At 43.1% G+C, this 26,448-nt stretch overlaps 1 protein-coding gene across 1 annotated transcript in view; it reads right to left on the bottom strand.

Moving 5' to 3' along the window:
* The window catches only part of CYB5R2 (cytochrome b5 reductase 2), a 137,753-nt gene that overhangs the window by 48,547 nt on the left and 62,758 nt on the right, over positions 1-26,448 (bottom strand). Inside the window, exons 2-5 of the mRNA XM_086955908.1 lie at positions 24,637-24,783; positions 10,197-10,269; positions 6,192-6,298; positions 2,124-2,253 (exon numbers count right to left, since the gene is read on the bottom strand). Of these exons, the coding sequence (XP_086812034.1) occupies positions 2,124-2,253; positions 6,192-6,298; positions 10,197-10,269; positions 24,637-24,783 (457 nt within the window). The remainder of the gene's footprint in view (positions 1-2,123; positions 2,254-6,191; positions 6,299-10,196; positions 10,270-24,636; positions 24,784-26,448) is intronic.

Consider the following 26,448-nt stretch of genomic DNA (forward strand, 5'->3'; position numbering starts at 1 on the left):
CAATAAGTCTGGCTTCCATTTCCAGTCCTCATTAAAACATTTTAAAAACCTTTCTGCAGTGAAAACATAGTTAAATTATTGTTTTCTATATTTAATGCATTTATGAGATAAGAACTTAATGCATGAGGATTTGGTGTATTTTTAAGGATGTAAAATAGTCTCTCATGCACTGCAATCAAAGCACCCTGACGCAAATTCTATTTCACACACCCAATACCCTGATGTGTAACTATAGTACTTCAAAAACATGACCAGCTGACTCTTCCATACAATATCCCCTTTAAGAAGTATTATGTCATTTGTAAATGTGGGTGTACTTGTAAAGCGCACTGTGACTCCAAGGAGTATCCTGGCGCTGAAGACCACTGGGGAACCCGTCCTGGTTTTCCTTGTGAGATGGTCCCTTTCTGGGTATCTCCAATGTGAAACCAGGCATCCCCGGCGTCTGTGGGTGCCATTGTAGAGATGAGGCAAGCCTAATGCCCAGAGTTGCAGAGTGTGTTCCCTGGTTACAGTAGGCAGCGAGGTGAGAATTATCGAGTCCGTTTGACCCTGGTCCACGACCCTGCCGCGTCGGGGATTGAACCCTGGTCCCGGGCCGTTCTCTGCTTACGGGTCTGCCGCCTCTAACCAGTGAGCCACACCACTCCACCTATCATTCCTAAAAGCAAGACTTCCTCCTAAATAAACTATTGAACTCAAGTCAACAAATATCAAGTTGTAGGCACAAAACTGAAGTACTAAATGCCTAACAAGGAAAGGTACTATCAAGAAGCATTTACCTTTTAATGTTCACCATGTCTGCAATGGCGTCTCCACAACAGGTAAACTTCCTCCAGTGAAAAACACTTTCCACGTCAGAAGACATTTTAAGCATTACCAGTTGCCTATTGTTCATAGCCCCACTGACCACCACCCATGTGCTGCTCCTGTCAATCTTGTATTGTAACATTTCCTCTTTATAAATATTACTCTGGTAATCACCAATAATGCAGTAAAACTCATTATCTATTGTAACCATTTTCCCATTACTATGTGCAACCCTAAATAAGGCTTCCACTCCCCAAAAACCATGAATAGAATATGTGGCACATACTCACTTATTAATGCTTGTCTATGCGTACTTTACATTTAGGCAATACCAAGAATATATTTTTCGAATGTCTTTACAAAATATGAACAAAACAATGTATCTTTTTAGAATGGCTTCATTTAGGTGAGACGGAGGGTGCTTTGCCTCTTTCTATGGCACCTTTAATGTGCACAAACTAGTTTAAAGTTGGTGTAAATTAAGAGTTTGAGTAAAAGATAACAGGTGTTTATTTCTTTCTATGCTGGGAATAAAAACACAAGTGTTGTTCATGTAAACAATTTGGAATCACAGACTTGTTAGGGTGGGGTGTAAGTTTTTTCCATCTTCTATAACGAAATGAAGGTGGCAAATCTACAGATTGTTTTTTTATTAAAACATAAAACCAACTCTATTTGTACTAATTACATAATCTATTTTCACACTGTCTTCAAGTTTGGTAAAGGACATTGACTGCATAAATTATCTTCCTTTAGAAAGCACCAAAGAAAGATTTCAGGCTTTTCAGCATAATGATGTGTAAGAGATGGCAATATCTAACTGGAAGGTGTAAGAAAAAATATTTTTTTAAATAAGTATGTATTGTATTTTCACTGTTTTTAATTAACACTTTTAAATAAACATGTGTGTCCGTTCATTCCTCTCCCAGTAACTATGTCTCACCAATTTTGCATTCATTCCCCACTCATTACCCCGCCCCAAGTTCAGATAAATATGAATAAGGCATTCAAAACGTATCTTCAACTTCGAAAGATATTGAGAAGCTATAGTAATGTTCCAGATGGGAGGGGGGAGGGGCCTCTGTTAAAAAACGTCTTTCACTACTTCATACTATTTGTTTTTAGCCCTGTGACCCTCTTCACCAGACTCCATCCCCAATTCCTTCATTCTCTTCAACCGTTCCCATACCACAACACCCATCACACTGCTCATATGCAACCGGAATGTCCTTGCACTGACACTTCCCAACTTCTGTTTTTGGTAGGTTGCAGTCAGAAAATGTTTTGTTAGAACCTTTTGTTCTTCATTTTACCTCTGCCATTGTAGACCAGGAGTCCATTAGGGCCGCGGAAATCAATTGTTTCTCCAATCTTCAAGCTGTCTAAGTACTGTGACATTTTCCCTCCTTCTGGAAATTTAGGGTGTTTGTTCTTGTAGTATACCTGTAAAATAAGATGTTTTGACCACTGAGACAATGTATCGGCAATCATTACAATATAACATGGACAAAAGGTTTACAATACACATAGCATGCATTAAAAATTACATTTACTACTTTAGACAAAGAGTGACTTAGAACAAGTGCAAATGACATTTTGTTTGGGAGAGGACATAGACCTGTGCTGGTATGATCAGGCAGCATGGACGAAGAACAGGGGAAAGCGGTCTAACAAGCATTTGCAATGCAATCGGTCTCGCCTTTCGTACCTTATATGTATTTAGCTATGCAGCAAATTACCCCGGGTGCTGAAACATCTATTATTCTTTAACATGGAGGGAAAGTAAGCACCAAACTGCATGACACTCCAGACATGGAAACACATGGAGAGAAATATTGCCTTTCAGCAGGAAATTGTATTGTCCAAAGCTCTGTTTATAATATAAAAGCAGGGCCTTCGGTTGTCATATCACTGAAACTACAAGGTTGAAAAAAATATTATTGTCTACGGGTGCTCGTGGAAGACAATTTCTATGGACTGGAATCTAGAGAATACTAAATTGATTCCAGTATTTTACTGACCTTTGCTGATCGTTTTCTACCAAGACAGTTAAATAGAGGCAGGTAAACAGAAGAAAAAAGTCCCTAAGTGGAAGCAGACAAGTCCTAGGGCTGATCTCCAGAGCCCACAAAGTACATACATGTATAAGTATATAATAAATATATACTAAAGTATATACAAGAAGTCTTGAATGCTTGACCTAAAAAAGGAGCAGGGGAAATGTGAGGGTGTGGATTTATAAAAAGACAATAGTGCCCTAAATGAAGATTTTACATCAGTCATAATTTATTGTTCATCTTCCACCATAGCAATCACATAGGCCTGCCATTTTACAGTCTGTATGAGATGCTGTTACTTGGTAAATTGAGAGATCAATTGAGTGACTTGTGAGTTCCTAGATGACTTGAGTCTTCTAAGTGAATTGTGTATTATGTGTGATTTAAATATCAGGGAATGGAACAGCAGCGTTACTGCATACTGGAATGACTGATGATTGATCCTGACAGAGGCTAATGTGTATCCCTGGGCACACAAATCCACTGACTTAGAGGCACTGACTCGTGCACTTCCCAGAAGCTTTCAGTAGCTGAGTCACAGGCAGACATTATAAGCAGAGGACAGGGAATGAGAGGCGTGTGAAGAATGAATAAAAATAGATGTTGTGCATATTTCTGAAAAAGTTAAATGAAGTTACTTTGTAAATGAGCAGGCCGATTGATTTAAAAACGGTTGTATCAAGGCAAAGAAAATGTTGTAATCGAGGGCTGTAGCACTTTAAACAGAACACAACTTGGGCATGGTAAAAACTGTCATAGTAATCTGAAAAGGATAAGTGTGCGAGATAAAAAAAGATTCATATTGCATGACAAACACTGACCATAGTTAATCATCATTGCCAATAAGGCCTCACAAAAGAAACTTATGTCAATACATATTAGCGTTTTACAAGTCCTCATTTACAGTGCTAGGTTACGCTTCAGTCACCTCCGCATTGTCAGACACACCTCCCTAGAAGAGAATTCAACACTTTAAACACTTAACAGAGGAAAGATGCATTTCCTCTGACAATAAACATGAATCAAGGTTCTCTTATTGCTCATTTTTGAGGAACGTATACCCAAACTCAAGGTTGAGGTGGGTATGCACATGTCCCCTTGGGAATGGCCTCTTTTTAGGCAAAAGCTCAGAATAGTATTTTGCATGAAATGGACGTCACAGCCATCACTTAGAGTTTGCCTCTTGTACAATAACTGGGTGGAAACATGTTTTGTATGAGTTGAACGCAAATTGCGCTTGCTTACGTTTAGCACTCTTATTTACCAACAGCAGTAAAAACACAACACAGAAGCTGATCCGTCTGTGCACATTAGGCTCCAGTATCATCATAAACAATAGTATCATCATAAACAATATCGCTGACTTTTCAGCAAAATTCATGCATTGCGGCGATACATTTTTGTCTCTAACCAAGCAATAGCGATTATTATCGCTATTGCTTGGTAATATACCCCTCTAAGACTTAAATTAGTTTCTGGAACATAGAGAAGTGGGCCTCTGGTGTTTTTTACTTTTGTTTTTAACTTCATCATTGTCTACTATTAACATTACAAAAAAAAAGAAGCATTTGGTAATGCATCGGTATTGCGTTAATAATGAATAAAGAGCTGTTTTCCTCCAGGAGAAGGAAAGAGCTTCCTGACAGATAACAGGAGTGGAGAGGATTTGGTGCAGTGGACATAGCTGCTGACTCAAGAGCTGGGGATCCAGGTTCGAGCCTCAGCAGCGCTGTGCAACATCCTGTGATTCTATGCAAATCACTTAATATCTCTCTGAGTGATAAAGTGTTATATGAATATGCTGCAATAGTAAAAGGCAACACTTTATGAAAATATAGGTCCACCAACGCAGATGTTCACAGTATTTCGGTGGCGGGAAACTGATAAGACAAGCAGATGAGGAACAAACATTGGTAAATGCAGGAAAATATGCTACACCCAATAGAAATGGAGTCATGCCCAGGAACCAATGAGAAGCCAGGAAAGAGAGGAGGCGGGATGTAAGTCCCTTTTAAGTTTATATATAAAACAATAGATTTCTCAAGCACAGCGCAAGCCCTGTGCAGGCGAAACCTAAAAATGAAAACATTTTCAGAGTGTCTGTAAAAGTAAAGCTATGTAGATACTTTATAGCCTTGTCTGCTTTTTGTACGGAGATGGCCAATGAAAAATGAATAATAATAATGCAATAATTAAAGGTTTAAAAACTAGAAATGAATAAAAACAAGTTAGATCACAGAAAAAAAACACTTTTAACCATTAGCTTGGTATTTTTCTGTGCCACAGTAGGGGCTGAATATGATGATCTATGGGTACCCTGCACACCAGCTCTAAAGGTCTATGACTGTGTGACATTGTAGTGCTACAACACGCGCAGTAGGGTCAAGAAGGCCACAGGAAGAACTTGCATCTAGCTCACTAAACTGCTGCCACCTGGCAACAATGGTGCCCTGTTTAGAGTTGTGCTCCTTTCTCAATTAAATGTTATTTTCTTGTAATATTGACTACAGCATTTGTGGCTCAATCTGTGCAAACTGTTGCTACATCAGAGTGTTGAAGCAACGTTGCTGCTCTATGGTCTACATGAAGCAGCTTCATATGGAACATAAGGTTGTTCCCAGTACGAGAGCTGGGATGGAGTAGTGCTTTCCTAATTTAAACATCTTGTGGCACCAGACTCTTAAAGATATCAAGTCAAAAACGGAGTTGTGGATTAGGCTTAAATGTTCTGCAGTCTTCACCAAAGAAACACCTACATAGAAAGGCATGCATTGAGCTTACTGTATCTTAAATGCATAATTGTACTAGCAGTTCATTGGTCCAATGGCCTGACTCAATGTTCCTCAGAGTTGGATTAAAGAGTTTTATAAGTGAGCATCCACAGTGTATAGAACTGTCAATGATTATAGATGGATTTGAAGATTATGCCAAGGCTAAAGCATGGTTCCATTTCCTTTGTCCTTTACTGCTGTAATCTCTGTGCTCCTTGTTAGGCCTGACCATTTTCAGTGACCTTTGCCCTCTTTAAAAAGCCCACATTCATAGTCTGTGCACCTCTTGCTTCCCAAACAACCTCAGTGCCCTCGCTAGCCCATCTGTCTGTTCGCTATCCTTCTATTACCACTCTCAGCAGTCTCCCTCCTCCACTGTCTCTCTGGCTTCATTCGAACGAGCCTCCACCCCATGTCACCTTGGTCTGTGTCCCTTCTGAGTTAACTCTGGTGACAAGTTACAGCACATTAAAAAGAATATAATAAATGCTGACGTCAACCTATGCAAACGCCGAATTTACCAGAACACATTAAGGTGTACAGTAGATGTTACCTTCACAACCAAATCCACGTAGCCTTTCACTTCATCACTGGAAACAGGAGTGTACGCGCGGATCACAAGATTGCCATTGACTTTTGCCGTGAGGAAAATATGCTGTCCTGCCAAGAAACAAAATATATTTGCTTGTAATAATTTTACATTTATTCCATTATATATATATATATATATATATATATATTTCTGATACGATATTATCAAATCTCTCAAATGCAAATATAATAAAAAACTTGTTTTTCTAAAGTCAGGTGTTCTGTTCTGATCATGGACGATCACTGCCCTTATGCACAATAGATCACACAGGCCCACATGCATCAAGCATTTTTGGAGTCGCAAACGGTGCGATTCCTTAAATCGGCCATTTGCGATTCCAAAAATGCTTTTCTGGATGCATCAAGCAATTTTAGAAATCGCAACATTTTTGCGATTTCTAAAATTGCGATTGCTTTTAAGAAATCGCAAATTTGCGATTTCTTAAAAGCAATGCATGATTACTTTTTAAATTGCGAATTCGCAATTAGAGGGATAAATTTACCGAGTAGTTGAACCACTCGGTAAATTTGCAAAAAGTGTAAATAACGCAGAAAATGCATTTTTAAAACATTCATGTTACGGACACACATGTCCTTAGGACATGTGTGTGTGCAACATGATGCGAAAAATACATTTCAGGGGTACATGGGGGGGTCATTTAGACCCCCCTCTCCACCCTTGAAATGGATTGATGAATTGCGATTTTCAAATTGCGAATTCGCAATTCCCATTCATTCCTATGGGCATTTTGGCCCATAGGAATGAATGGGAATTGTGAATTCGCAATGTGAAAATCGAATTTTTTATGCGATTCGGTAAAAATAGCGATTTTTACCGAATTGCATAAAAAAGGAAAAATAATCATGCATAGGCTTTTGCGATTTCTAAATTGCGAATCGCTATTTTTCGCAATTTAGAAATCGCAAAAGCCGATATTGATGCATGTGGGCCATAGTCTATAGACCACAAAGGCATTGGAGCCTCGGCTGCTGATGCACAACTGACTGTCACTTGCTGATGGCACTGCTTGCGGAACATGCCTGTAGAATCTCTCTCACGTGTACACAATACATTCCATTCAGTCTGTTTTGTAATTTCATGGGATACTTTGTACATAATACAGATCGTGCATTCTTCTTGCTGGGAGAAGTAAAGTGTGTTTTCCATGTTAACTCTAATAAGAATCTTTTCTACGAAGTACAGCAAAAAACACGAATTTTATACAGCTTGTAAGGAAATAAGAACTTCGCTCAAAGAAGTACCTTTTTAGATTTGACTTATTTCATTATACATCCTGAATTCTGTAGGACTTCCCGCGCTACAGCTCATAATTCCCCGTGTCCTATGCATGAAGGTTTTAAAAAAAAAATCTGATTTGAGGTAGTCTTTTGAAATTTTGATGTTGTGGTAAATTGGTACTCCACTAACTGTTTATGGGTTGACAAGATTGCATGTCAGCCCAAAATGGCTGTTTTTCCCACTATGCATGAAGTTACCAAGGCTTAAACCGACATCATCATAATCTAACACATTCAACATTATAGCTTTACAAAACCAAAATTAAAACGAAATACCATCAAACACATACAGGGGCATATTCACAATGAAGTAACGAAGAGCGGTGTTAGCCTTGTTGGCTTAACGCCAGGTTCCGCCTCTTCAGAAATGCAGGGCTGCACTGTATTTACAAGAATACGGTGCAGCCTTGCCATTCACCATGCGCTTGGTTACAGAATGGGGGGTCAACCCACAGGGTCAGAGGGACCTGGGTAGTTATGTGATATAGAGTGGTCCCTGACAAGATTAGAATTAATACAAAACTTCTAAAGAACAATCAATGACAAAAAGTATTTAACAAAACACTATTGTTTATTCACATAGTGTTCCTACGTATTTCATTGTATTTTTTCTTTGTAATTTTTACATTATTGTACCCATAAATAACCTTTTGCAGTGCCCACTATACAGGGAAAGGGGGAAGGGTTTTGTGCAGTGATCGGGATAGGTGCAGGTGAGTGAAGTGACAAGTCAATTGTAAATTTCTTTTAACAATAGACAATGGCTTCTCAAAAGAGCCATACAGGAGTACATCCAGAGATCTGTTGGCATTATTATAATGATAACATCACATTGTAACCGGTGTTCAAAATCACACTCTGGTTATGTGTTCCAGTATGAAAGTCAACGTTTCGACCCTCATTGTAGGGATGTTGCCTCTTACATGGCGGGTCTTCTTCAGGACAAGGGGGAAAGGGTGGGCATGTCCTTATGTTCAAATGGAGGAGCTGCCTCAAAATCACGTTTCCTTACTGGTGATCAGTAGGTCCTCATTATTGTTGGACACCTGTTTATGGGCGCGTGTGCGTGAGCCAGGGTCCGTGTTACTTCTTGACTCAGCGACTGAAGGAATCGGGTCATGGATTTGCGTCCCCGGCAGTCTCCTGGATGACCGGAAGCCGCAAATTGTAGCTGCCTGGAGCAAATGCAGGCACTCTTGCACCATTGTGCAAGGGTGTCCAAGTTGCAGGGAAAGATTGTTCATCTGCAGGAAGGTCTCCCTAGACTAGTAGCGGAGGAAGTAGACAAACCCTTTTTGGTATTTCTTACACTTCTGTCACAACTTGTCCCTCAACTTCATTTGGACTTACTGGAGGATGGAGACAGAGACTGAGATAACTAACAAACCTCAGGACTTTGAGAGGGAGCAACTTTGAAGCCCTTCAGGTGCATCCGGGAGCATTTATCTCACACATTTGAATTGTGTTTGGTGCTGATACACCAAAGAAAGATGTCAAGTAGGTCTGTCACCAACATCTGCTTACAGTAGTCATTGCACAGTTTGAAGACTGTCATCTTCAGTTTCACTTCCTTGGCACATTGCTCTGAGAAATGTTTGACATGTGTTAGCTTTACCAAAAATGTTGAAGGCGGACCTCAAGATCATTGTCAAAGAGCTTGGAAAAACAGGAAATTAAGTCAGTGTGCAGGGGTGGCTTTGCGTCATCACATCCAGAGCTGATGCTCAGACCTTCAACGCCGTCTACAGGTGCATGGGAGCTACTGCAGATTTCTGCACCTAGTCTGGCGCCTTGTAAAATTCATACGGTGAGGAATCTCCAGTTAAAAGTATTTATCACAGATAAAAAAATATTCAGCAAATGGTCTATTCCCCACCACAGATGTCAAAATATGGAATATGCAACGTGTACTCCATCATTTAAAAGTATACTAAGTAAAACAGTCCTCACTGCAATGGAACCTACATCTTACAATGCTCTTAAAGTGGAAACACTGTCACATAAATTACAAGTAGATGTGACCTGCATCTCATGGTGTTCTTTAAAAAAACAATAGAGCGGCTAGGGGCGTACTCTGTAAGAGCGCGATTCAGAACACATTGAGCTACTTTGCACTGTTTGTGACTGTGCGACAGCAATATTAGGACTATCTTATATCCCTCCTTATCCTAACCCACCATTGTAATGCGTTGGGTGGACCTTTTACATGCTGTCACGTTTATTTTACAGGCTTTTTCCCAGTATAATGACCTAAAGGAAACCATTTTACAACTGCACTACTGCTACCCAAGCCCTGACGTGCTCCCTGCAGAGTGCTGGATTTGGATTTTCTTAAACAGAAACAATCTGACTGACAATCATGAGGTGAGAACAGTCTTGAACAGGTAAGAAAGCAGCCTGACGTAAGCAGTTTTGTTTCTATTCATTCTTGAAAATTTACCCAGGGAGCCTTCAGTATGGATTCCGGGTGTGTCACAGTTTTTGACCAATCAGTCATATGTGAGCTCAGCCTTGCTAGACAAGGAACTAGATCATCTTAGGAACCTGGGCAGTAATTCACCATAACAAGTAAACTTTATTTTTTTTAACTGACTTATGAGAACAAGTAGAAAAGATATTAGAATTCTTCTTATGTAACGTTGTTAAAAAAAATATATCCACTAATTACCTATAGGCAATCCCAAAATATGGTCTGGTGATGGAAGTCCGAATCTGAATCTTTTGGTGTCATGGCTGATTTCCTAATTGAGAAAATGAAAAACAGAATGTTAGTACAGATGATACATTTCGCCAAAGCCCCCACAAACTGCTGCCATGTGCCAGGGCAGGCACCCTATGCCTGCATCACGGGGGGATGGAAATGTGTCTTGTTCCATGAGAGTTGCGTGGGAACACCCACAGCAACACCCATGGAACGCCCCTTTCACGCAAGTGCTGCGTGTAAAGGGGCCATATTTACAAGGAGAGTAAAAGCCACGCAGGGTGGCTTTTCCTGTCCTTGTAAATATGGAGCAGTAACATGCGCCACCAGTACCTCACAAAACGTGACGTACTGGAGGTGCAGCAGGCTTCTAAATCTGCCTCTGAGTCCCAGGTAAGGACTGATTTAACTGGAAATTCCAGCAGGTAAAATCACTTTAGGCTTAGACTGCAAGTGAGTCTGCCCCTGCTTCCTGACCCCACTGTCACATAACATCCTCCTTTGCCCACATGCTTCGCACCCCACTCCGCCCCAGACCAGCATCCTAGTTTCCATTTATTACCTACTTATGACAAATGGTAAATGGGATCATCAATCCGTATACAATAGGGAATACTGTGTGTAATTGGACTGACAACAAGCATTTGCAATGCAATAGGTCTCGCATTAGGAAAGTTTGAGCTATTGGTCTTGTAAATGACAACATTTTTATTAATGTGTTGGTTTTGAAAATAGCGAAATTAATAGCTTTGCCATTTACAATGCCAATACTTTTATCTTTTGCAAATGTGACACCTATAGCATTTGTAATGCAACATGTTTTGTATTTACGTGACTTAGATGTATTGATATTACAAATAACAAAGGCTTTTAATTTTTTTAAATAATTAATACTTAAATAAAAGTTATTGTAATTTATAATGGCAATAGCTTAAACTTTTGTAAATAACTTTTGTGAAGATTATGTTCAGTGTATTTTATTGTGATGAAAATCCAAGAACAGAAGTGAAATATTAACATCTTTTTATGACATTTGTAATAAAGCTTGAAACATTGAGAGAAAATATTTGAACCAGTTATTGTTGAATAGTTGCACAGATTGATACTGTGGTGGCACTGAGTGATGTTGTGGTGGCGACGAGTGATGCTGTGGCGTTCAGTGATGCTGTGGTAGCGCATAGTGATGTTGTGGTGCCCCTGAGTGATGCTGTGGTACTCCTGAGTGATGCTGTGGTGGTGCGATAGATAGAGTGAGGGCGATAGATAGCTAGAGGGAGGGCGAAAGATAGCTAGAGGGAGGGCGATAGATGTAATGTAATGTAAAAATCACTTATATAGCGCAAACACTGTCATCCTACGGGTATCCTGGCGCTTTTAGAAATGGTGATGGTCCGCACATTACCAGTCCGTAATAGGCAGTGAAAGAACTAGTTTTCCATCTTAGGAAACAACCAGGTTTTCAGATTCTTTCTGAAACAGGTCCATGAACTGGCCTGTCTGATGGTCTGGGGCAGCTAGAGGGAGGGCGAAAGATAGATGGAGTGAGGGCGAAAGATAGATAGATAGAGTGAGGGCGAAAGTTAGATAGATAGAGTAAGGGCGAAAGTTAGATAGATAGAGTAAGGGCGATAGATAGATAGCGTGAGGGCGATAGATAGCGTGAGGGCGATAGATAGATAGCGTGAGGGCGATAGATAGATAGCGTGAGGGCGATAGATAGATAGCGTGAGGGCGATAGATAGATAGCGTGAGGGCGATAGATAGATAGCGTTAGGGCGATAGATAGCGTGAGGGTGATAGATAGATAGCGTGAGGGCGATAGATAGATGTGTGTGGTTGTGTGTGTGTGGTTGTGTGTGTGGTTGTGTGTGTGTTTGTGTGTGTGTTTGTGTGTGTGGTTGTGTGTGTGGTTTTGTGTGTGTGTGGTGTGTGGCTGAGCGTGTGGCTGAGCGTGTGGCTGAGCGTGGGGTGATGTTTGTGTGTGGGGTGATGTTTGTGTGTGGGGTGATGTTTGTGTGTGGGGTGATGTTTGTGTGGTGTGATGTTTGTGTGTGGGGTGATGCTTTTGTGTGTGGTTACAGAAGGATGTATGTGGAAGAGAGCTGCAGATCAGCATCAGCACAGCAGAAGAGAACAGGGAGTTAAAGAAGGAGGCGGGTGGTAGAGAACAGCAGATCAGTACAGAAGAAGAGAACAGGTAGTTAAAGAAGGAGGTGGGGTGGAAGAGAGCAGCAGATCAGCACAAGAGAAGAGAACAGGGAGTTAAAGAAGGAGGCGGGTGGAAGAGAGCAGCAGATCAGCACAGGAGAAAAGAATAGAGTTAAAGAAGGAGGCGGGGTGGAAGAGAGCAGCAGATCAGCACAGGTGAAGAGAACATGGATATAAAGAAGGACGTGGGGCGATAGAGTGAGGTCGATAGAGTGAGGGCGATAGAGTGAGGGCGATAGATAAGATAGAGGTAGGGCGGTAGAGTGGGTGAGGGCGGTAGAGTGGGTGAGGGCGGTAGAGTGGGTGAGGGCGGTAGAGTGAGTGAGGGCGGTAGAGTGAGTGAGGGCGGTAGAGTGAGTGAGGGCGGTAGAGTGAGGGTGGTAGAGTGAGGGCGGTAGAGTGGTGATGGTGTGTGATTGGGTGTGTGAGGGTGAGGGTGCGAGTGAGGGTGAGTGGGGGGTGTGTGGGGGTGCGGGTTTGTGAGTGAGGGCATGTAAGGGTGAGGGGGTGTGAGGGAGAGGGAGGATGAGGGCGAAGGTGTGTGCGGGGGAGGGTGGGTGTGTGAGGGTGAGAGGGTGTGTGAGGGTGAGTGAGAGGGTGTGTGAGGGGGTGTGAGGGTCAGGGGGTCAGGGGTGGTGAGAGGGTGGGTGAGAGGATGAGGGGTGTGTGAGGATGAGGGGGTTGTGAGGGTGAGGAGGTGGGGTGAGGGGGTGTGAGGGTGAGGGGGTGTGTGAGGGTGAAGGGGTGGGTGAGAAGGTGTGTGGGTGAGGGTGAGAGGGTGGGTGAGGGTGTGCGTGAGGGGGGGTGAGGGTGAGATGGGGTGTGAGGATGAGGTGGTGTGAGGGTGAGGTGGTGTGAGGGTGAGGGGGCGTGAGGGTGAGGGGGTGTAGGGTGTGAGGGTGAGTGAGGGTTGTGAGCGTGAGGGGGTGAGTGAGGGTGAGGGAGGTGAGGGTGTGTGAGGGAGTGTCGGGGTGTGTGAGGGTGAGGGGTGTGAGAGTGAGGGGGTGTGAGGGAGGGTGAGGGGGTATGAGGGGGTATGAGGGTGAGGATGAGGGGGTGCGAGGGTGAGGGGGTGCGAGGGTGAGGGGGTGAGAGGGTGTGTGAGGGTGAGAGGGGGTGAGAGGGTGTGTGAGGGTGAGGGTGTGTGAGGGTGAGAGGGTAAGTGATGGTGTGTGTGAGGGTGAGAGGGGGTGTGAGGGTGAGAGGGGGTGTGAAGGTGAGAGGGGGTGTGAGGGTGAGAGGGGGTGTGAGGGTGAGAGGGGGTGAGGGTGGGGTTGTGTGAGGGTGAGAGTGTGAGTGAGGGTGGGTGAGGGTGAGGGGGTGTGAGGGTGAGGGGGTGTGAGGTTGAGGGAGTGTGTGGGTGAGGGTATGCGAGGGTGAGGGGGTGTGAGGGTGAGGGGGTGTGTGAGGGTGAGATGTGTGAGGGTGTGTGAGGGTGAGAGAGGGTGAGAGGGTGTGTGAGGGTGAGAGGGTGTGTGAGGGTGGGTGAGAGGGTGGGTGAGGGTGTGTGTGAGGGTGAGGGGCGTGAGGGTGAGAGGGGGTAAACCAAATGAAAGAGGAACACAAATAAAAGGAAACGCTTGAAGCTAGAAGTCAATGGAAGATCAAAGAGAGAAAACAGGCACATACTGAACCGAACGGGAATACAAATAAAATGAAACACCTAAAGCAGGTGGGCCACGGAATATCAAAAAGAGAGAGCAGGCACATATAAAATGAAACAGGAATAAAAATAAAAGTAAACACCTGAAGCACGTGGCAATGAAAGATCAAAGAGAGCGAGCATGCACATACCGAATAAATCAGGAATACAAATAAAAGGAAACACTTGAAGCCAGGAGGCCATAGAAGAACAAAGATAGAAAACAGGCACATAGGGAATGAAACAGGAATACAAATAAGAGGAAACAGCTGAACCAGGTGGGCCACGGAAGATGAAAGAGAAGGAGCAGGCACATATAAAAAGAAACACGAATACAAATAAAAGGAAACACCTGAAGCAGGTGAGCCACGGGCAATCAAAGAGAAAACAGGCACATATAGAATAAAACAGGAATACAGATAAAAAGAAACACCTTATGCAGATGTCCCATGGAAAATGAGAGAGAGAGAGAGCAGGCCCATACTGAATGAATGGGAATACAAATAAAAGGAAACACCTGAAGCAGGTGGGTCACGGAAGAACAAAGAGAGAGCAGGCACATAGTAATGAAACGGGATTTCAAAAAAATCCTTTTACCAGTAACCCTTGCAGGCAAATATATGGTGAACTGCATGTGCTGAAAGATAAGACACGTTTTGGCGAACTCAGTCGCCTTGCTCACTCATCGTCAGTGCTTTGGAACCCAACCATATTTTAAAACATCACTAAACCAGTCATGTGCTAAGGTGTCACCTGACCGGTAGAGAACATGGTGAAAAGACTTTCTAAATACCAAAATCATTCTACCTTAGGCACTGGCGTCTTGCAGATTATATCACAATAAATCATATTATGATTTTTTTTTAAAATATATATATATGCACATTTATACAATTTACACTTGCTTAGCGCATAATATACCTTTGGTATGGCATCGCAACATCTTTTGCTCGTGATGTGTGTGGGGATCAGAGAATACTGGGGGGCTATGGGGATTAAACTCCTGGTAGTGCTGATGGTATGTGGTAGGACCATAGAGGTTTGGCAGCAGGCGGAGGCTCTGAGGAAGAGGAATAGCTGATAGAAAGGCTGCAAGACTTCACGGATTCACTTTTTAGCTTGTCATCATGGCGTGTCCATTCTAATTACTGGGGGCATTGATCAGAAGGAGGGCCTTACCGGAGTAATAGCAGGAAAAGGAGTCCTCATTAGCAATCGGCTGGAATTATCTCCATAACAATGTTTGCTTTGACTGCAAGACTTCCAGTTAATTGCAATTATCGCGGATTGGCTATGAAGGGACGACAGCATGTGCTCGGTTTCTCTGGTCATGTGATGGCTTCTTTGCAGAAGTACTTCAGGCATGATTACTTGCGTGTGTGCGTGCAAGTGTGCTAATGGAGACAACCCCCCCCCCCATATACTCTCTCCGCTGGGCCTCCCGTCTCCGCATGAGACACTATGCACTGTCTTCTTCTTTGTGAATCTCCAGCTCCATTACTCTGTGTTTCTGCAACGTCACAAGGCCGGGCTACTATACAGATACTTAGGTTTGCGCGCTGTTTCGCAGCTACCTATATCATGACGTGACAGGTTTATGATCTCATAATAAAACACACTCACGTTTGCAAATATGTTTAAAAGGAAATAAATCACGTCTAAGCTCTGTAGACTAATATATCCACTGTAGGGAATATGTGTTTGACCCAGGGGTTGGATTCCAGCCAATACCATTCAGCCTTTCATACTTCTGAGGTCGATAAAATGACTACCATTATGCGGGGGTACATTTAGGAAGTGATATTCCATCCCAAGATGTCATTCGGAGTGAATGTGGGCTTTATTTTACACACACACGTCACTCACTGTACGTTAAGGTTTCGAAATCGGGTTTACCTATCTGTTTCTGATGTCTGCATTTGTTGAATGGATTTTTGTTGGATGGTGTATATCTTTTTTTTGCGACCCGTAACGGTGTGATTAACAGATACAAATTGCTCTACAGTAGGACCCTGCAAGCAAGTGTAATAAAGAGTGCAAAGGGCGAAGTGCACGAGCCATATTCATAAGGGTCAGAGTGTTGTGCCTCGGTGACTGGACCGCTGGGCGAGGTGGATTGAGCATGTAATTGTCACTGTGAGAGGAGCGATGACGTTGATGGTGGTGGGAGGGCCGGAGTTAGACTGTGAGTGGGGCATCAGGGATGGTCAGTACTGTCAGTAGCAGCGGCTACTTTGCTGGCTGAGGGGGCTGCGGGTACACAGAAATATCACAATGTTTCCCAGGTCCACGAGTGATTTGCTAATCCAGTACACGTGTTTGATTTGCGCTCTGCTATTTATCCGGTTTACCTCATAAAAACGGGAATTCAAGTTCTAAATTGTACATTAAAAACATTGGCCTAGAGAATACACGTGTATGCAGACTCAAGAGCCTGAACGGACATGCCCGGGGCTCACAGTCACACTCACACTAATGGACGTGTAAATCTATTTACATATATAAGTGGGTGAACATGAATTAGACGGGAACAGGCAAAAGAAAGGTCCAGGCAGACACGGAAGTGCATGGAGTGCAAACAAAAATCTCACAATTTTCTCACATTAGATCTACGTCACTGTTGCCCGCAGGATGCCGCAGACAAATTAAAAACACAACCGGAAAACTAATCTGTTGCTTTTGTGTGTAATGATCAGCTGTGTAATTGAACTCTTCTCATAATTCGGCGAGACAGCCTCTGTGCCCCTTGGCGCGCGCTACAAACCATTAAACTGGTGCAGTGGGAGGCGGTGGCAGACGGGGACAAAGTCTCGGAGGGAACCCTGTCGGAGCTGCACTGGAACGTGCCGACCTTAAGTAAAAGCAGCGTTTGCCTCGGTTCTTCAGAGGTTTTACTTGAGCATTAAATACCCAAATAAGAAACCAGATCTTGAGCGCGAACCCCGATCCAAGGCAGGAGGTCGGAGAGGAGGCTCCCCGCCTCTCAAGGCCCCCTTCTGCAAACAACCCCCTTATATCAGGAAAAATCTCTTTACCGTAAATGGCTTTTTCCCCTGGATGACGACAACGGTAATAAGCAGTGACGAGCAAGGCCGTACATTAGAACAAGCATCGCGGCACCTGTGCTCCACATCCGGGCCGGGGAGGAAACAGGGGGGGATAGGAGCGTGAGGGCTGCTTGCGCGTGCGCTGTTACTGGATCTGCGGCTCGTGCACAGTGGCGGCGATGCAAACTTGAGGGGGCTCCTGTGATCCAGACGGAGTATGCGGATGAAGACAAGAGACCAGCGCAAAGTCACCACAATTGCTGGTAAGTGGGATATATCTACATTTAAAATATTTAAAGACTTGCATGTTGAATACTGTGTTGTTTACGTGTACGCGAAAGTGAAACTGCATGCTTTTGCCTCGGGACAGGAGATGTGCACGTTGCTGGACGTGCGCGTTCACAAGCCACAATCTGCTCGTGGCCCGGTCTGTGGTCGCTTGGCAGCCATCACGATGACAATAGTTCTCGCTTGCGAGACCTAAAAAGGAGGTCTGTGTGGTTATTTCTGGGGGGAATAGGCAAATTTAGGTGCGGGAAAAACATTTGGAATAGTTCTTCCAAGCAACCCAGTGGCTCCTCACCGAAATCTGCCTAAATCGTAATCAGGACCTCAGTGCCAGGCGAAATTCTCAGTTGTAGAAACACATACATTAGGACACTTGGGAAATCTGCACAGTACTCTATGGACAGTAACCACCACTAATAAAATCTCGAGCTAGATTAGAGATCTTTTCCCTAGAAATATCTTCAAGATCCAAACATGCCACAATATAAAAGGCCTCCCGTACAGCGAAAAGCTGTGTCCCTATTGGTGCAATTTCTAATGTTAAAGTGCAAATTCCTAAGCTTCACCTAAACTAAAATATTTCTCACATGTGTTCTTGTCCAATGGAAGCCCATTCGCAAAAGCTGACTGATCACCCTTGGGATGCGTGTTGCTGTATTTGTTTGTTAAACTAGTACTACTGAATGTAAATATTTGCCCAGACAGTGTTATTATGAATGCAAATGGCAAAATAATGTGTAAATACCATCGCAAAATGGGCCGCAATATGCCGCATAACTGCCCTTTTCTTTCATTATTCAACCCTGACGCATAATTCTAGTGGCCCTGGATACGGCTTTGGTCCTAGCCAGAGCTCTCCGTCTCTTCACTTTTCTCCTACTCACAAAGGCTGCCCAGAGATGAGGAAGATCATAAGTTGGGCCCCGCTTGCCACTAATGAAGCAAGGGTACTTCTATGTTTACAACAAAAACAAAGGGCTCATTACTACGCTAAAGAATCTTCCAGTGTAGGGCAAAATTACAACATTTCAGGCAGGTCTTTTCCAGAGAGTTTCCATTCCTATTCAAATATTTTTTGAGGTCTATATTTACCGGGAGTGCACTGTATTTAAGGAACACTTTATGCCTTCTTCTGAAAAGGATTATCTAAAAACACAGTTTCTCGTCGTTAGAAACGGGGGTCTCTAGTTGGCAGAGGTAGGTACCATTGTGCAAAAAGGGAGCCTTGCTTCTAATCAGGGTAAGGGGGATATACACTTTAGATAACCCCTGCTCAACCCCTTGGTAGCTTGGCACTAGTAGACAGGCTTATCCCAAAGGCAATGTATAAAGTATTTGTACCAACACTCACAGTAACACAGTGAAAACACCACACCAGTTTCGAAAAATAAAATATTTTATCTAAACTTAACAAGACCAAAAAGACAAAAATCCAACATACACAATTAAAAAATACTACTTTCAAAAGGTTTCAAGAACTTGCACCATAGAAAACTATGGATGTGTGACTTTTCACACAGTGCCTGTAGTTGCGTCAAAATTCCAAAGGCCAACGAGCCGCAGAGTCGGAAACAAAGAGATGCGTCACTCCTGAGAACTTGGGGAGGTGATGCGACAGTCCCGCTTTTGCCTGTATGTGGAGTGATGCGTCGATTCTTCGTGACGGTTCCTGTCCGCAGGTGATGCGACGGGAAAACCTGCTGCACAGAGATGATGCGTGGAAATCTGGGATGCATCGGTGATGGATGCAGCGGCATTGAGCGGCACTGCATCGTTTCTTTCAGCCGCGATTACTTGATGCGTTCAATTCATGCAGATGCGACAGGCGCAGCGGCAGTTTTCACAGCGGCACAACGATGCGTGGAAATTCTTCTCGCACAGTGGAGATGCATCCAAAAAACAGCCGCAAAAAGATTGAGGTGTCAATTTTTGCAGTTCAAGTTTCTTCTTTCTTCTAGCTCCCAAACTGCAATACCAACCTCCACGTGCTCAAAACTGACACAGGCACCTTCTGGCAGGTCGGAACTCACAACAGCAGAGTTTAGGGGAGCTGGGGGTGAAGGCTTTGTGTCTCTGAGACTTCAGAACAGGAAGCCAGCATACACAGGCCCTTGGAGATCTCCTTCAAGCAGGGGATACAGCACACAGCAAAGTCCCTCTCCTTTCCTTGGCAGAAACAGCAACTGCAGGCCAACCCAACACAGCACACAGCAAAGCGGCAGTACTTCTCCTCATTCTCTCCAGCTCTTCTCCTTGGCAAAGGGTTCTCTTGAATTCAAGGGATGATCTAAAGTTCGGGGGTCTGGGCCCCTCTTTTTATACAGTAAATCTCTTTGTTCTCTGAAGGCACAGGGCGGGGTCTCATACACCTGAGTGTTCAGCGGGTGAGGTGAGGCCAATACCACATATAGGACAGGTGAGTGAACCTGTCTGCTCTATACATATTCTAGATATTTATTAAGCCGTTGAAATCAGCATGTTCAAGAAAGAGAGTAAGCAATCTATTGATTTGATATATCCTCACAATTATGTTGTATTTGTGTAATTTTGTCTTTCAAGTATGACAATCACTCTGACTATATGGAGGTAATATGATAAATACACAATTATAGTTTTTCACGCACGCAGTAGCTCATTGTCAACAAAGGTCCTGAAGAAAGCCTGGGCTATAGGTCCTTTGGGCTGAAACTAGTCGACCACTTTTCACGAGCAGCGGCATATTTGTTTTAAGTCGCATCTGCAATAATTTTAGTAGGTCTGGGACAGATATTAGAATAATAGGTTTTTCTCTTCCACATCCTTTTAAAATCATTACTTCACTTGCACTGCACTTAATTCTTTTCCATCACAGACTTAGTGGATATCCTTTAGAGACACCGGATGATCAAGGAATACAACTGGTCATTGGTCTTTAATTACCACTTTATGTAAAGGTCACAAAGATCTATACAATATTTATACCACATCAGCTCCTTTTGTATCAGAAGGCCTGAGTGGTAAAGAACGAAGGATATCCATATGATGACACTGGCCATGGCTGGCAGTTGATGGAAATCTGACTGTTTCGTAATGGTCTCTGTTTTTGTTTTTGTTATTAGTCCCGATTATGGAATATAACATTCCTTTTGGAATTCCACTTAATAGCAGGGGGCTATATGGTTGATGGTTGCTGTTTCTCTCTTTCTTTATTTCTCTTTGACCGCCAGATTTCTATGTATTTAAGTGGATGAACTTGCCAGGTCGGCTTTACTAGACTGCACACAGGCACTGCATTGGCAGACCTGAGTTACATTTACAAGCTGTTTATGTGGGTGGCACAATCAGTGTTGCAGGCCCACAAGCAGCATTAGATTGACAGGCCTTGGCACTCTTCAGCCCACTTTACTAGGGCATTACCAGTAAATCAAATATGCCAATCATGGAGAACCAATTATACAACAATTTACACAGGGAGCACTTGCACTTTGACACTGAACAGCAGTGGCAAAGTGCCCAAAGCCTCCATGCCAGCAAAAACTAAATCTAGCACAGCATCAAAAATACAGGAAATGGATGCAAAAAGTCAGGGGAAACCAAGCCAAGGATGCCACCAGGTCTAACACTCATCAAAAGTGAGATTCTGACAGACATCACATACACACTTCAATATAATCATTGCATACCTCTGTATGTGTACAGGAAGCTCCACAAACCGGAGGCCAAAGACTGAATGAACAGAAGTGGTGTAACTTCACCCAATGAGCTGTCAACTTCACATACATGTAAAATATTCTCAAAAATACGAAAAAAACCACTTAATGGAGTTCTAATTTTTTGTCTATGCTGATCCACTTTACTGTGATCTTGTACAGCGAAGTAAACGTGTCCAATATCTGAATGTATTCCTTCGTGGACATCAGCACATAAATAAGGCGGTTCCTAAATTTTTGTAGAGTGCAAAAATAAATGACCCTATTCACATTTAAATGTTGTTGCAGCTCGTTTTCAAGAAGGAAAACAGAAACATGTCAGAATGAATCGTACGAGTGAAATTGCACACGGCTCTTGCGAATTATTAGGAATCCAGAGAGGGAAGCCAGCCGAATCTCTTTTGCCTGTATTTCTGCAAACCATCGGCACAAGCAAGCGACCCTTGTAGGGCCACACAAGACACGGGGCGCCATTTAGGAGAAATCCCAGGAACACACGAGCAGCACCAGGCGATTGCCGTCAAAGGCCATAAATCTCCGAAATCTGAACATGCCTGTGGCAAAATCGTAAATGTTCTTTGACAAAATGTTGTAACTAGAACCCTTTTATCTGTTGAAGCACCTCATATCGTGCTCATTCTGCCACATGCACACTGCTGGACCACCATTGTCTTTTAATATGAAGACACCTGCGATCCCAGCTTGCCAAGACAGACATCCGTAGCCCTGTATCTCCCACACTGCAGCTCTCAAGCTCCGAGCAAGTTTAGATTACAATAATAATTGCCTTAGGAACCTGCACCCTGATTCTGTTTTCCCAGTCTCACATGTCACAATCTTTCTCCCCTTGTCTAAATCTATTCTATGGCCCTCATTTATGGGTCCCTCGGCTCCCCAACACTTTCTGCATCAGGTTCTGTCACATTCACTCATTGATTTATCCTCCGTCTGGCTCTCCCTATGTCAGTTTCCTCTGCTTGCTCTTTCAGTTTCTCTCACATCACGCTCCTATCTGAACAGCTCGAGTCCTGCTTTCCAGAATTGTCCTGTCAATGTCTCCATCGGGTCCCCTTCGCATATTGAAGTCTCTCCTGCTTCAGAACAATCCTGCATTGGGGAAGAGGGGAGCAGCACAGACCACTGACACAAGGTTTGTGTGGAAAAGGCCGCTTTATGAAACAGGTGCACATCACAAAACAACCCTGTCCTTTGCCTTACAAAACTACAACCCCACTATACAAAATTAATCACCTACGTTACGCTACCCACCACCCCTAAACTGCACCCCCCCCCCCCCCCCCCCCCCCCCACCACCACAACTTAATTCAGTACAATCATACATGCTCCAGCTGGTCAACTGAGACCTTTAAACTCCCTTCCCTCTTTATTACATTTATTAACCTCTTAACCAATGAAACTTCCTACAGGACCTTAAACTTCCTGACTCGTTCAGGCATGAACTTGCCTACCTGTTCCCTTTCTGCCTGAATTGCTGCTGACAACAACAATAAACTTCAGTAAACCTTGGCAACTTCTCTGCCAAACACCTAAGAACCTGCTGTAAGCAATAACCTTTACAACATAACCCCTTTTGCACACCTGTTACAACAAAACTTGCACAATGAGGATGCTGCATGGGAAAAGGGGGGAACCCCCCACACAAAAAGCCAAAGTATAGTGACGGAAGGGTGGGAAAACAATGCTCCCTACCAGGTACCAGCTACCGTGTCAGCAAATTAAAATGGTGGCTGGTACCGTAAAATGGGCCCATATATACCCCATGGCAACGTTAGTAGCCCAAAAAATGCCCAAACCCCAGGCAGTCCTCCGACTGCTCCACTTCCCCAAAATCCCCGGAGGGGAGGGGCAGACCTCCCTGTGGTCGGCTGTCCCCCAAATCTCCATTGGGGAGCTGGCGAGAGGCACATAATATTTGGTTTGCCACGTTGGAGTGTCCAGAACCTGTTGCATCAAAGGTGTAAAAACTACTTTGGTAACTGCGATTGATCGTTGGTCACCTTTGCTCAGTAAAACGTTACACATTAAAGTGTAAAGCGTTTGTGACAATTTAGCGACATATGTAAAGGTCCTCTCACTGCAGTACGCGTTGCAGAGTTATAAATGTGACGGTATAGGCTCTGAAGCATTGATAAACACTGATTACCAACAAGATATCATTCATTGCTGCCTACATATCTGTGCAAATAGTAGCAAAGCTAAACCCTTTTTCTCTGCAGTTTCCACGTGATACTGCTTGTGAAACTCGCGTTGTAGGCAGTACTTTATGTAGGCAGGTTCTGTCCGGTACTAAGTACCTGTACTTCTTTCATTTGAAAGCAAGAATTCCTGCACCTTTTAGCACTGCTTCAATATATTTAATGGGAGAGTGGCAGCACTTCCCAGGAGCAGATTAAAATATACAATAACTGTACCACGAAAAAGGAGAATGAACACCGCTAGCATTCAGCAGCGACCAAAAAAGCTCCCAATTTTCTATTTGCAAGTCTCAGAATTTCTAGCACATTACTATACAATGCTCAACAAATTATTGCATTTTTCAGTGGTGTCATCGAACCCTACATCTAATACCAAACGCCTGTCCTATCAAAAATACTGAAACAATTGCCAGGAAAAATACTGCTCCGGAGCTTCAAAACGTGAGCACTTTCACATTCTCCAAATTGCTTACCAAGTCTTCAGCAAAAGGTAGAAAAAGTTGTTATAAAACAGGGTTAGCGCCCTTAAAACAAGAGTTATGAGTATAATAAAGTTTTCAAATAGAGAAAGTCCAAGTGTCCACTATCTATTGGAAGCTAAATAAAACCGCCGAAAAGAAATCTTAAAGTAATACAGCATTTCACATTGTGTAAAACAAAGGACAAAAGCTGCAGATATGAAATGATACATATCTCATCCCCTGAGTAATCTCCTCTCCCATAGGCACTCGAGTCTTTCACCAAGGAGCAGCTGCATCATTTGAACACAATCATACTGCTTGCAGATATACCACTACAGGAACCTCTGACTTCAGTTTCATCAATGACATCACATGATCTTTGACCCTTATGGTGAGTCATTTCAGATTTTCATTCAGCAATCTTTATAGGAAATATATGGCTTCTGAACTTTAAAATGCATTGTCCGATACTAAGCACAAAAGGTAAATACATTAAAATCTGAACTCATACCTACTTCTAAAATGCCAGTAGCCAGTCTGGTTACGTAATAGCCATCCTTGTATCATCGGTTTGGTTTGCCAGTGGTTGTACAATCTGCTTTCCAGCTTCATCTCCCTTGACCTCTAGTATAAGTGATGTGACTCTGTGCTTAACTGATAGCAATGGCATTCTGAAAGCATTGCTCACATGAATATAAACATGATTGAGCAATCTGTGAAGGACAAACCCTCTCGACTCATTAGTACATGACGAGCTTCTTATCAGATCAGCTGTATTTTCAAAAAAATGTTCTTGTGTTATGAAATAGTAGTCAGGAGTAGTTATGACATGATCAATGAAGAAGGACATACGTACCTCTTTGTCTATCAAAGGTAGGGGATATTTGACATTCGTATCCAACAACGTGGTGGGGGCTTTCTTTGGCCTTGAACCAACAGCTTTACACAGAAGCAATACACTTGTTGTTGCAATGACGACCAGTGCAAACAATATGGTGGAATCCTAAAGAGAGAAAACAGAAACGCTTATTGCTACGGGCCCAATAACACACATAGCAACCATCAGTAGGATCACGTGTTTTACATAAAAAGATCAAATCGAAGTTAAGTTGCCTGTAGTTATGCAGAGTTTCCTAAAATGTGACTTGTTTTCAACAGCTCTAATTGCCCCCTGCGGTAATAGGAAGATTGAACAGTAAGTACCTAGGACTGGGCAGCTGATTACAGACAGGGATATTTGTTACTCCCAATGTAATCTATAGTTTTTATATGTTATAAAATGCCTACTAAAATGGCCGCAGCATAATGATAATACTAACTTGTTTTTACATAACACTGTTTCCTTTCGTTTCTAAACAGCAAGAATCTGACTAAGCATCACTAGGATTCAGATCTGTAACTTGTAGTTTACACAGAGTTCTCTGCACCCATAGCTTAACTATCAGTAAGATACCCACTATTTATTTGTCTTCCCGAAAGCTGTGATTAGTTCCCAAAATGTACAAACAATAAGACCAACAGAAATAAATAGTTTAACTTTCCTCACCTTTGGTACCAACAACAATTATCTAAAGTTTTGAACCAGCCAAAGTTTTGAACCAGCCACCCATCCTCTATTATCAGCTCCCTCCTGACCACTCCTCCCTATCCATCTTGCCCTTTACCATCTTCTTCCTTATAGCAGAGGTCCTAACAGTTTTGTGCCTCAGCCCCTAAACCTTCTTCACCCCTCCCCCTCAACTGGATTTGCCTGTCCAGTAACAATACTCCCAAGGACTATCCACCATTGGTTACTCTCCTCCATCTAACAGACTTTCCTACAGTGACATGCAATTACTAACGACAAACCCCGGAAGCCCTGTCCCATGAAAACTTTATTGAAACAGTACCTCACAGCTGCGATATCACATACCCAATTGACTCCCCTCCATGCAACCAGAACAAAATGGAGGTGGTGGGTGCTCCAGAAGCACCTGAACTACAACCACAGGTTGTGGAGACATGGCAAAATAAAGGCCATCCATACCCCAACACATTACCCTTAACTGGCTCTAACCCTCACCCACCTCCCTCTGCTGACTTATTAACTATATTAATGGGCTCAATAAAATGCATACGAGTTAATGTTTACAAAAATAACATTCTGATTCGTGTCATCTCCAGACAGCACAATAGGATTAGCAGAGCCAATTTTTATCTGCGCTTATTCCTTTTGAATTGGAACTGAGTTTTATTTGGATTATTGAAACTAATAAATCCTGGAAACTGTGCCGACTGAACCCACAATTGAAGAAAGACTTTTTTTCACTGATATTGTATTGTTCACTGTTGAGTGCGCGGAAGGACTTTATTGAGCACCTCATCCTGTTTTTTCTGCTTTGAACAGGCACTTTCACTTTGTGAGCGAGACCTATTGTCAGCATGCCGCTTTTACTGAGCATCTGCACTCGGGTGCCATCTGCTTACGGCAAGATTCTAGCCTATCAACTATCCCGTGTCCTACCCAGCCCGGGCACTCGCCAATGACAACACCACACACAGAGAGTAGTTATACACGTCTTTATTCTTCAGCGTGTAAGCAAAAACTTAACGTTCTAACCTTGAATTCAATTCATTCCCTCCAATGCCTACGTCACAGGTCTATGGAGTCCATCGGGAACCTAAAGAG

Source organism: Lissotriton vulgaris, chromosome 2_1 (assembly GCF_964263255.1).
Source record: "Lissotriton vulgaris chromosome 2_1, aLisVul1.2, whole genome shotgun sequence".
Taxonomy (NCBI): Eukaryota; Metazoa; Chordata; class Amphibia; order Caudata; family Salamandridae; genus Lissotriton; species Lissotriton vulgaris.